We start from the raw sequence: 13,670 nt of genomic DNA on the forward strand, positions 1-13,670 counted from the left end.
TAGGTCACTTTGAAGTGCAAATACATTTAATATATGAGGATTCAATGATGGAAAACATAGTTTGAATCAAACCAACAGATGTATTTACAGTCCTTGTTCAAAGGACTGTTTTGGATGACTGACACTTCAGTAAATCCAAGCTGCATCTCTCAAAAAAGAAACATTTTTCTTTTTTTCCAAAATGTCCTGTCTCCTTCACAGACTGTCATATCCACAATTCCAGAACAAAATACAGTCAGTATTACTCAATAAAAGTACTGGAAACTGCAACCTTTCTATGTTCGAAATATACTGTTCTTACACAATGAATTCAAGGGCTATCAGTTATTCATTTACAGCGCATTGGTTATGTCTCATTGTAACATAATACACAGTTTGTCTTCAAACTTGTCACGACATAGATACTTGCTCAAAATCAGCCTCAAAATAGTGACAATCAGCATTTGTAACCAGTCATTTTTTTCAGGGGAGTCAAGGAGATGTAAAATTTAGGATATTTTCAGTTTATATTTTCAGCTTCCAAATGACTTCTGATGTATCAGGTAGAAAATTAACAAAACTTGTCTTTTTCAACCAGATCTAGACTAAATCTTACCTACAGAGATCTTTGTGAATGTCAGTCAGGTTTTTAAGCAAATCTTAGTCACACTCTTATTTACCAAACTACTGCTATCCCTGGCCTTCAAATGTATATAGACCTACAAATTTTAATCCCTGAGCTAATTGTATCTACCTGTATAATACTGCAGCAAAGAGTTAGCTTCAATTATTTTCTACTGGTCTCACTGATTTTTTTTTTTCAGGTGCTAAGAGAAGTTACAATATTGTCATAAATTCATAATTCCAATAGATGAGAACAGACTTTGGAAGGCTTAGTTAGTGCTGATTATTTCTGCAAATTCATAATGAAGTCAGTGGCTGAAACAACATAATTACTTCCAGGAACTTATTCTAATAGCATTTAATTTACCTTATTAGACATTGAAACTGATACTTGCACCATTGGCATACTGCTCTGGAGTAAAAATTTGATGTGGTGAGGTTAGAAAGCTCTGTCTGGATGAAGCTACAAACATGATAAAGGGTGCCAGCTCACACAGAACTGACGAGGAAAAGGCAGTGACCAGCACTGCCTGAATTAATTCCAGTGCTTCCAAGACCTTCAGAAATACTTGGTAAAAATAAACTTAAAAATCATCTCTCAGAACCTAATGCTACTATAGTAGAATAGCAGTAATGACTAATTATTACAGTCCTATCAACTTTAATTAGGCCTGCTACCCATTTGGAAGCAAATATTCTACTATGTGTCTCTACTCCCAGCTGATGCTGATGTGAGTTTGTAGCAGGTTTGTGTGGCCAGGTTTTGGTAGCAGGAGGCTACAGACTTGGCTTCTTTAAAACAAAGAAAAAAATGCTGCTAGAAGCTTCCCTGTATCTGATAGAGGCAGTGTCAATTGGCTCTGAGATGGACCCACTGTTGACCAAGGCATGGCCAATTAGCAATGGAGGTAATGCCTCTGTGATGAACATACTTGAGAAGAGGAAGAAGTTTCTGTGCACATGCTAAACTGCAGCAGCAAGGAGTGAGAAGGTGAGAACAATATGTTCACAGACACCAAGGTCAGTGGAGAAGGAAGGGGAGGAAGTTCCCAGGCACTGGAAGAGAGATTCCCCTGTGCACTGTGGTGAAGACCATGGTGAAGTGGGCTGTTGCCCTGCAGTTATGCACAGTGGAGCAGAGATCCACTCACAGCCTGTGGAGGACTCCACACTGAGGTGAGTGGTGGCTCAAGACGGGCTGTGACCCTGTAGGAAGCCAACACTGAAACAAGATCCTGGCAGGACCTGAGAACCTGTGGAGAGAGAAGCCCACACTGGACTAGGTTTGCTGTCACAACTTATGAAACAGAGGGGGACCCACGCTGGAGCAGTTCATTCCTGAAGGACTGTTTCCCTTGTGGATAAGATTCACATTGGGTCAGCTTGTGAAGAGTTACACGCTTTGGGAAGTTTAGAAGGGGGAGTGATAGAATGACTGGAATGACTTGGTGGACACCTGGCACCCAGCCAGGGTTAAATCACCACAGAGCTAATTAAAAGTACTTCTTTTCTTTTTGAAACTAGTAACTAACTCTGATAATATTTTGTTTAATTTTTATGACCATAACAATGAGATAATTTATATCTCAGCTACACTGTCTACAACCAAGTTACTCAAATAGCAAAAGTGAAATGCAAATTAATTGGATTGTCTTGAATCTTGCACATATCGTAACTCTTATTCTGCAGGTCTAAAAAGATGTTTTTAAAGAAGCATTTGTCTTTGCATTTTAAAAGACCGATACCATAATTATAACTGGCACAAAACATACAGAGGTAGAAATAATTCTAGAACAAAAATGAAATTGTCAGAGTTTGTAGTGAGAATAACTTTTTCTCTTGAATTTTCACAGAGTAAAAATTAGAGATAAATTCATATTGACAGGTAAAATGCCTCAGATAAAAACTTCCTCTCCTAAATCCTAGATACTTGGATTTTTTTAAATCCAAATTTAATTTTTGACATATCTCTACAGCCTCAGGAGCCAGAGAGCATCAGTGCTATAATGCAATAAGAATTTCTGAAGTGTCCATACCTTTTTTGAAAACAGAATTATATATAAATCTGAAGGAATAGTCTGTAGAAGAGTTATCTGCTTCTATGCCTTACTATGACTTCAAAGATCAGATAAACTTTAAAAAGAAAATATCCTCATTGTTGTTGCTCCAAGCAAAGCTAACTTTTAAGTCCTCAAAGTTTACTCAAAGATTATCGTCTCCCATAAACCAACAAATGCTGCATTATTAATTTTGCCTTCCAAATGTGACATACTAGAGGTATCTGCATTAGCAATCTGTCCCATACTTCCCTTAGTATTTAGTCTAAAAAAGTAATGTAAGTTCACTATATCACAAGCCATATTTAATAATAATATTTAAAATTATATATATATATATAATTATTATTGACGGATATCTGTCACTAGAACTTCTGAAAGAGCTAAAATTATAGCAGTCTGAACCAACACCCACCCTCGCACTTCTCTGGATTTCTCTGCACAGTCCAAATAGTTCTGCTGTCACCCAGAAAGCAGCTTCTCCCTCTGTAGGGTGTGGGTATGGGAAGGATATGTTAGAATGTTCATTAGAGCATGATGAATTTGTGAGTAATAGGATAAAGTCCTTTAAACACTTATCCCTCCATATTCCTATGTCCTCAGTTTTGAGTACCTGGCAGATCGTCTTGTGAGGGAAAGGACTGTTATTATAATCACCTGAAATACACCTTATGGCATATCCATGTATCTAGACATGAGCCACTGTTTCATCCTATATTTTTTTATTTTAAAACTTGCTTAAATATCAATGAAGTGTTTCTCAATTCATCCTACAGTCACCATCTGCTGTGTATGCATCATACCGAACAGATGGTAGCATTTATTTTTTTGAGATTGCTAAAAATGAGGAGGTTTAAAAGTTGGAAAGACCTGGAACCAGTAATGGAAACCCTGCCTATTCTTAGATCTGAATGTAAACATCTTGCTAAGTGTGAAGACTTTTGTAGCGATCTTTGAAGAGCATCACCGAAGAGTGCAGAAGCAGTACATTAGTGACATAAGTTTGGGAGCCATTACAAATGACAACAGCGGCACAAGTTTGAACTCAGCAAGAACAACACTCATGGAAGTGGGGGCAGGCAGCATATGTTTCAGAGTTACATTACCAACTTTTGAGGACTTGTGTGGCTCTCAAGGACTTGAAAGAGAGAAAGATTTGGCAGAAAATAGACAAAACTATTGTCTCTGCACTTATGTGGAAACCAAACTCAATCCCTTCCAGGCATTTGGTTTTATTAAAGCAGAAACTAATAATCCACTGTTCAAAACCGACTTTCCCCTCTGGCTTATCTCCTTCTGTACAGATCCTGCTTGGAGCTCACATATTAGATACTTCCTCTCAAGACAGCCAAAACTATTTTTCAAATATATGGATGGATTAAAAGTCTCTTGCCTCAGTGAATCAGCAATATACACTTAGAATTTTCTCCATGAAACAGACAACTGCTAAAGTGTGCTTAAAGCAATAACTGCCAGTCTTCAGATATTTTACGTAAAAGCTTAAGAACTGTTTTAATTCTTGACTTCTACATATAACCCAAATAAAGCCATTAGAATATCTTCAAATACCTGTTATCGTCCATTCTTCTAAACAATCTGAGATAGTGAATATGAAATTAACATCCTAAATGCAGCCTCTGTACTACTGTTCCTAAATCTACAATAATCACCAAAGTAAAATACAGTAACTTAAAAATAGTTTTTTAATTGCAAATTATAACAATGGCGGAAGATACTTATAACTGTCAATTGGTAAAATAATAAAAAACCCCAACATGGTAGTTTTCTCCATATTTGGAACTAAAAATACTTGCAAATGTACAAACAATTTGTAACAACTGGAAGTGTTATTTAATGAATTAATAGTGAATATTCAAGAACAAAATGTAATGGCTTTGGAATGGCTTTGGCTTTGGAAAGCTTTCTGCTTTCTCAGATGGTTCCTTTGGACTGTTAAAATTTAGAGTAAAGTATCCATTCTAAATCCCAGAGAAATATGTAAATGAATAATTACTGAGTACGCATTCACTATCTCACTACAACTTCCTTTCAGGTAGTTGTAGAAAGATAAGATCTCCCCTCAGCCTCCTTTTCTCCAAGTTAAACATCCCCAGCTACCTCAGCTGCTTCTCATAAGACTTGTTCTCCAGACCTCTCAGCAACTTCGATGCCTATCTTGGGAAACACTCCAGCACCTCAATGTCTTTCTTGTAAATTGAACACAGTATTTGACAATAACTTCCTGCTGGCCACACTATTTCTGACACAAGCTAGGATGCCATTGGACACACTCCTGGCTCATGTTCAGATGTCTGTCAAACAACATCCCCAGGTCCTTTTCTGCTGGACAGCTTTCCAGTCACTCTTATCCAAGCTTGTAGCATCGCATGAGTTTGTTGTAGCCCAAGTGCAGGACCTGGCCCTCGGCCTCGTTAGACCTCATACAACTGGCCTCAGCCCATTGCTCTAGCCTGTTCCAAGTCCCTCTAAAGAGCCTTCCTAACCTCAAGTGGATCTCTGCTCTCATCCAGCTTTGTAACATCTGCAAACTTAATGATGATGCCCTTGATCCCCACATCCAGAGCATTGATAGAGATGTTAAACAAAATAAACCCCAGTACTGAGCACTGGGGAACACTACTGGTGAATGGCCACCAACTGAATTTAACTCACTGGGCCTGACCATCCAGATAGTTTTCTACTCAATGAAGAGTACATCAGCCTAAGCCATGGGCAGTCAGTTTCTCCAGGAGGATGCTGTGGGAAACAGTGTCAAAGGCTTGTCTTTCCCTCATTCACTAAGCAAGTTACCTTGTTGTAAGATATCAAGTTTGCTCAGCAAATAAACACTATTTTGAATTCTATAAATGTTTGCCATTCTAAAACTTGATAGGAAAAGAGGAACTGAGGGAACTTTACATTAGAGTTATGCTCCTTTCATCAAAGTAAAAGCTATACTTTCACTTGACAAATTCAATTCTTATTCTACAAACACAAAGGTTCTTATTAATATTATTCAAGCATTTTACAATCATAGGCTCACAATTCAATATTCACTGCAATAATTCCTAACGGCAATTGCATGTTATGAGTAAGACAGCTTGCTTTATTCTTGAGACTGGGACAAATAATAAGGTCTTCTTAACACCACTTATCAAATTTCATTTAAACAGCTGATATGGTCAAGTCTTGGCATTAAGGAAATTTGTAATAGATTGACTTTTGATATAAGGAGCTGCTGAGCTGTGAATACCTTTGAAAGGTCAATAGGATTTAGCAAGTCTTGTTACTTTTCACCTAATATTTTTAAATGTCATTGGTGTAAATATAATTTTTTATATCGTATTGGATTTTTAAAAGTAATTACATTTCTAATCTTAAGATATTTCTCAATTATCTCATCATTACTTTGACTTATATAAACCGATAAGAAACTCAAAAAGATAATTGGTAAAGCTAAATTTTAAAAGCTTGTTTTTCATAGCAAAGTGCATCAAGTGAATCACGAAGAGAACAAGGACTGATAAAATTCAGATCATTTTCTTCAATACATGTTTGAATATTTTTTTTTCCCTGAAATGAATACTTTTGGAGAAATATTGCAGTAGTAAAATAGGAAAGTCCGTGTGGAAAACATAAATGAAAATAACAACCTTGTTGTACTATTTAGCTTGGAAGAGAGATAACTCAGAATGGGTATATAGAAATCTACAGTATCATGGAAGGACTGGATGGAGTTTAACTGTCTACTGACTTCTGTAATTTAAGAACTAGGGGGCATGAAATTAAAATGAATAACACAGCTAAATATAAAGGTAATGACTGAAACACTGTAGTCAGAAAACTCTTCAAAGTCAAAAGAAATTACAGTTGCTAAATGTATACATAAGTTTAAGAATGGACCTGACAGCTCAGCAGAAAACCTAAACAAAAAACTCTTAAAAACTGTGAAAGTACCATACTATATGTATATACTCTTGTTTTTTCACTTGACATTTCCAGCCACCCCTGGAGACATCACTTCAAACCATAGTTTCAAACTTTGGTCTCAACTGATATATTGAACTCTTATATGCTATATCTTGAGAGTCCCATGAGTTCCGAGTTTCAGACAATGCAGCAAAAATTTTAGAGGAAGCACAACTAAACACTTATACTTTATGACCTAATAAACCAATTTTTCTGGCTGAGATTATTCAGTGTTGAATCCAGAAATTATATGAGGTACTGAACCTAAAAATCCACCTGTTATCTGTTTGCTAGACTTCCAAGTTATGTATCTGCCTCACCAGAAAGCAAAAGTGTGCCTTATATGTGACTACTCTGCTTCACAATATCTCCGTTCATTTTAAACTGATTTTAAATGTTATTTGCAAAATCATGTACCAAACTGTCTAGACTGAAAAAAAACCAACAAATGTAAAAACTCACAACCCTCTCCCTCTGGTAGAAGCCTCAAAACCCTGGGGTGAAAAATGAGAAACGAACCTATGGGAAGATGATCTGAAAACGGAAGACCTGGACTGTGACCTAGTCGTTCCTTGGAGATACAGACAAATGGAATTGCCATGATGAAACTTAAGAGCGATATTTGATTCTGCTCCTTGCAAAATAGTGGCACCATCTATTTACCAAATAGAAGAAATAATTTAAGTACTGATAATCTGGGAGCAAAGCTGAGAAGTGGAAGTGGTTCACTGTCCCAAACAGTCTGAATGTAGCATTACAACAGTATTAGCACTATTAAGGGCCAAATATAGAATCATAGAATGGTAGGGGTTGGAAGGGACCTTTAGAGATCACGTACTCCAACCCCCCTGCAGAAGCAGGGTCACCTAGATCAGGTCACATAGGAATATGTCCAGGTGGGTTTTGAAGACCTCCAAGGAAGGAGACTCCACAACCCCTCTGGGCAGCCTGTTCCACTGCTCCATCACCCTCACAGTGAAATAGTTTTTTTCTGTGTTTAAGTGGAACTTTTTGTGTTCCAGCTTCATCCCATTACCCCTTGTCCTGTTGCTAGATACAACAGAAAAAAGGGATGTCCCAACCTCCTCACACCCATCATTTAGATATTTGTAAATATTAATGAGATCCCCTGTCAGTCTCCTTCTCTAGACTTAACAGCCCCAGTTCCTGCAGCCTTTCCTCATGAGAGATGTACCAGTCCCCTGATCATCTTGGTGGCCCTGTGCTGGACTCTTGTCCCTCCTGAGCTGAGGAGCCCAGAACTGGACACAGGACTCGACAGCAGAGTAGAGGGGGAGAAGATGGCTTTGTATATTTTAATATAAATTAACATATACTTGTGTGTATGTATAAAATATACATATAAAGATGAGAAATAGTATAATTCCTCATATTCCTATTTTCCCTATTATTTTGTCTGTTATTGGAAGAAGGAAAACAAAAATAGGTTTCTCTTGAGGAGGTAGGGAATTTCTCCCTGCTGAAATATGACATTTTCATTCAGTCAGAGAAGCACTTTCAAGTATTCTATTCAAACAAGAATACTTACGTAATCTATATACAGTGACTAAACTAATAGAAATTAGATTACAGCTTAAAAATAATGATTTTTTCAATATGGCACACTTATTCACTATTTTTACTTCCATTAAATAGCCTAAGCACAATCTTGTTTATTAGCAAAATATAAGATAAACATTTTCAGCCATGACAAGCCAAAAGAGTTTTAACAAAATTTGAGCAGAATAAAATTGTGTTTGATTCTTTTAACTGTTAAATCTCCACTTTTAATTTTAGGTTGAAAAAAAGAACAAATCCAAAAGTAATATATAACGAGATTGATGGCATCAATGTAAAAAAGCAAATTTATTATATTTCATTTAAAATGTAAGTTAAACAAAATTATCTCTGTTTCAGATATCTGTTCATATCTGCAGATATATTTTGGAATCAGAGATAGATCTGGGAGTCCTGATGGGCAGCAAACTAAACAGGATCCAGCAATGGCCAAGGAGGCCAATGGCATCCTGGGATGCATCAAGAAGAATGTGGGCAGCAGGTCAAGGGAAGTTCTGCTCCTCCTGTACTCTGCCCTGGTGAGGCCTCATCTAGAGTCCTGTGTCCAGTTCTGGGCTCCTCAGTTGAAGAGTGACAGGGAACTGCGGGAGAGAATCCAGTACAGGGCCACTAAGATGATCAGGGAACTGGAACATCTTCCTTATGAGGAAAGGCTGTGGAATCTGGTGCTGTTCAGCTTGGAGGAGACTGAGGGGGGAACTTGTTAATACTTACAAGTGTCTGAAAGGTGTATGTCAGGAGGATGGGGCAACACTTTTTTTCTGTAGTGCCCAGTGATAGGACTTGGGGTTATAGACATAAGCTGGAACACAAAAAGTTCCACTTTAACATGAGGAGAAACTTTCCTGTGAGGGTGATGGAGCCCTGGCACAGGGTGTGGAGTCTCCTTCTCTGGAGGTTTACAAAACCTGCCTGGATGTGCTTCTGTGTGCCCTGATCTAAGTGGACCTGCCTGAGCAGGGGAGGTGGACTGGATGATCTTCAGAGATCACTTCCAACCCCTGCCACTCTATGGTTCTATGATTCTATGATCTCAAGGGTGGTACAAACAGAATTAACAGTGCAAAGCAAAGGTAAATGTTACTGGAAAATCCTGTGTTGTTCCAATTCAAGATCATGAATCTAGTCAGAATTATGAACAACAAGAAAGATAGGTGAAAATAAATGTAATACTACTTAGCACAGAAAATCCTGAGAGAATTAAAAGAGGACAGTAACACAATGCCAAACTAAAGTCATATAAGTTTGGACAGCGGTGTATAGACAAAACTGTGGTATTTCCTTTTAGCTGGTTTTGTGCACTGGCAGTCAATTACACGGTGCTGCTAGGTAGACCTATCTGTTTCTTCAAAATTCTCTGTTCTCTTCAGTAGATGATTCTTTTTGTAACACCAGTTAATGGCCAACTGCCTCAGGATATCCAGAAGAGTCAGAATATCTACAGAGTTAAAGTCAGTTTGAACTGACACATATTTCTTGCCACTCTTTTTCATATGGTATATACTATCAACTTGTCACAGGCATTACAATTTCAAACACACCCATTTGTGATGTACAAAAGCCTGACTGAGCCTAAAGTATTGCCAAACTTCAAACACAAAACTGTAATTTGCAAGTAAATATATTTATCAAAGTCTTGTTAATGTTTCTAGCACTAGTGGCACCCAGGTGACATGTCAGGATAATGCCATACTGTTCAACCAGCCCTCACATCCCTGAGAGCTCCCTCACTCTCTATATCCCTGAGAGCTCCCTCACTCTCTATAGCCCAGTAGTCACTGCAGCCATATGTCTACCATTAAGAAAAATAGGACATGAATATATATCTTGCTCATTTAAAAACTCTGTCCTGCCAACTTTACCTCTACTGTAGCCAGTTTCTGATGCTTCAGAAGTCTGATCAGTTGGGCAACACAGAAAAAGTACTTTTGATATCCTGAGGATTAATTTATATTACATTTGACTATGAGATAAAGATATATCTACTATCCAAAAGCAGTGCAGTTAGTATTCTAAACTAAATGTTGCTAGTCCTTCACTGTCCAGTAAGGAAGAAGACAGATTCTAAGGCCAAAAAGAGACCAACGCATTTATTAAATCTGACTCGTTGATGTAGCAGATGGACCAAGTTTCTATACTTTTTAAAAATATATCAGCTTTTGAAGGATTTTTCAAATCCTTTTCTTTATAAGACTTTGTTTTCATCAGTAAGATTTTCCAGTGTTTTATTTTCATGACTAGGACATTTCATGCAAGGTTAAATAATTCCCTGATCTAAATTTTTATCCACTAGTGCTTGATGCATGTTAGTCAGCAAAATAAAGAGTCTATCATATTTTCAATATTCTTTGGTGAAAGATTACGTTCCTTCTCCATTTCTTCTTTGGCAAGCTGTGCTGATAGAGATACTAAGCATTCTTTTAACAAGGTCTGCTTTTCCAGTCCCCCATGCTTTTAGTGAATTTTAAAAATTTTCTTCCAGTATTTCATACAATCCTTAACCTCTGAGAACTAGATATGTGAACAACATTTTAATAGCAATATCACCAGCACTATTTACATTCTGCTTGTATGTGACCATTCTTTAGCAGTCAAAAACTGTATTATTTCTTCTCACTTATGTCACACTGACAGTCTACAGTAAAACATAATCTAGTGTAATCCCAGTCACTGAAATTACAAAACTCTCTCCCAATCCAAAATGAAGTACCTAAATGTAACTAGTCAATTCAGTAATGGTAATTCCATAATAGTAACTATGTGCATTATTTCTTAGTAAAAGATCTGTTTAATATATAAAATTCTTCAGTAAAACTGTACTTTTATGAGATTTTTCCATAGAGAAAGTACAGTTCCTTCTTTATCTCCTTCATCGTCCTAGAAAGGAATCATCCCTATTCGTTTTAAGAATTTCAGTGCCCCATACATTGTAAAAGTATGCAGGATCTTACTGTAAGTGGAGTTTGCAAGTTCAAAAGAGATCAAAAGAATATAGGCAGAGTTAAAATGCACATTGAGAACATACTATACATTAAGAATCAACAGTAGTCTTTAAATCTAGGTTTTCCTTTTACCATTTTAACCATACATTATTCTTTTCAAGGTCTCAAATCACAAACTATTTTAATCTAGCTTTTGTGTTTCTTACTAGCAACCAGACTTCTCCATATCACCATGTTCACCCAACACCAAGACTTTGAAAATATCATTATCTGTATGTCAGCCGTACGGAATCAACATATCATTCACAATCAGGTTACTGCAAGGAATGAGAAGCAAACCAGAGGCGATATATAAACAATGATATTTTAAATATTTTGAGAAATGCATACTGTCTTGAATATTTTGCACCACATAAACACATGCTGACATGATCAATGAAGGGGATGTCTCTCCCTTCTCAGCAACTGTAACAGGTAATCTCCTAGTACTTGTATCACTTGTTTTTATTTGCAAAAGTGTTCCTGCAGCAAAATACCCTACCGGTATTTTATTTTATTGATGGAACGTGTTACCAGCATCCATTTTAAAGTCAGCATTTCTTATCTGCTTACAACTAATGCAGAAAGTAGGGCATCTAGATGATAAAGTAATAATCCATTTAGGGAAGATAAAAATATTAGCTTTGAAAATAAAAATATTATAAAGTATAATTCAAAGACAAATGAAATTACAAATCTTTTGAGAATAAACCTAGTATCAACTAACCAAATATACTAAACTTATTTTAATTTCAAATACTTAAATGACTTTAAATGTATGTTATTTAATATAATCATTCTTCTAAAATCACTACCATCATATAATTTCTTTTTGAGAATGAAAATATGTATTTATCTAGTAATAAAAATATGATTAAATATATTCAAATGATTAATGAAATAGAAATTACAATAATTTGGCATGCATGAGGAGGGTACAAAACTCTATTGTACAGAAACTGCTTGAAGTTTTTACAAAATTCAATCTCATCTGAGATCCAAAATTAGAAGCAGATGTCAGCAGAATAAAAATGTAGTTATTCAGATAGGATAAAGAAGACACATTTTTTCAAGTATTCATTTTAGTTCACATTACTGATCTTAAGTAAGGTCTTAGTAAGGACTGAGTTTTATTATTCAAAAAGTGACTATGTGAGGTTACTTAATAAACTTGATTAATCCTCTGTGATAGCAGCCAGATCAACAATAAAAATTATATTTTTCTTCTAATGCAGTAGAAAAAAAAAAAACAACCATTTAGAGTAATCTTACCAGAGCTTTGCATTTCACATCTATCTTTCTTTCTGGTTCTGCAGGTATGCTGTTAATCTTTAAGGAGAACCACACTTTGCAATTTGAAGAACTTCCTCCTATGTTAAAAAAAACCAAAATGTCTTACAAATTATCTCATGAAGTGTTCAATTTGGACTTTGCACTTAAATGTCAGCCATTGTTCATATTGAGACAAAACGAATCTTTAACTGATTTAATTCTGTCAACAAACTGCATCATCTAATCCTTTAATGTCTGGATTGAAAAAAGTAACAAAATCAATACATACACAAACAAAATGAAAATAGCACTTAGGTAAATTAGATTCCCAGACTATCATGTTGTTTCAGAATTCTAAATTTCATTGATTTGTAACTTTTTTTCTTCAACAAATACAATGCTAAAACATGTTCCAAAATAATTTGTATTAAAAAGTCATCTGCCATAGATTCAAAACTGCAAGTTAGTCACTAAGCAAATCCAAATTTTCAGTTGCATACTGAAATACACCCTCAAATACATCTTTGAACAGACAGTGATTTATGCTTGCAATGCATTTTTCATTAGATTTTGAGAGATTTCCTGAGCTATCGTGGTAACAAACAAGTTGGTATTAAAGAGATCAAGAATTCCAAAATAAGGTAAATATACACATCAAAATTTTGCACATCAGTATTCTCCTATCAGATCACATTATCTCTCTTCTCCCAAGCTCTAGTATCAATGACTATTGAAAGTTTAGCCACAAGCAATGTGCAATTAAAGAATAAAATCGAAAAGATTTTTCTCTCATGATTGGGACATTGCTGCCTACCATTCAGCTGAGTTACACGATGAAGGAAGTTTTGGCTTGGTCTCCTGAAAACTGTAGACTTCTAAGATCATTTTGGGGTGAGAAGTATATGAATAAGATGGGGTATTGTACTGCTAAATATAATTAATTTATTTTAAATACTTTATCTTAATTTTAAAGACTTCTTATATTTGCATCAAAAGTATGATTACTTAAGCAAAAAGCTGAATTAAAGTGATGTTTTCAAATTCAAAGTTCACTCTTTCCACAGCATTTTTACCTAATATTTGCAGAGCTAATATAGCAATAAAAAGAAATAAATCACATTCAATTCCAGCTCTAAATAAAACATCAACATCACTTTTAGATGTGTCTTTATGTATATGTTTTTTAGAAATAACAGGCAAAAGACATGTT

The 13,670-nt window shown here is 35.8% G+C and overlaps 1 protein-coding gene across 1 annotated transcript in view; it reads right to left on the reverse strand.

Annotated features, from left to right (window-relative positions):
- The window catches only part of CFAP47 (cilia and flagella associated protein 47), a 278,645-nt gene that overhangs the window by 84,790 nt on the left and 180,185 nt on the right, over positions 1–13,670 (reverse strand). Inside the window, 1 exon segment of the mRNA XM_062004443.1 lies at positions 12,461–12,558. Coding sequence (XP_061860427.1) covers positions 12,461–12,558 — 98 coding nt within the window.

The sequence above is a fragment of the Colius striatus genome, chromosome 1 (assembly GCF_028858725.1).
Source record: "Colius striatus isolate bColStr4 chromosome 1, bColStr4.1.hap1, whole genome shotgun sequence".
Lineage (NCBI taxonomy): Eukaryota > Metazoa > Chordata > Aves > Coliiformes > Coliidae > Colius > Colius striatus.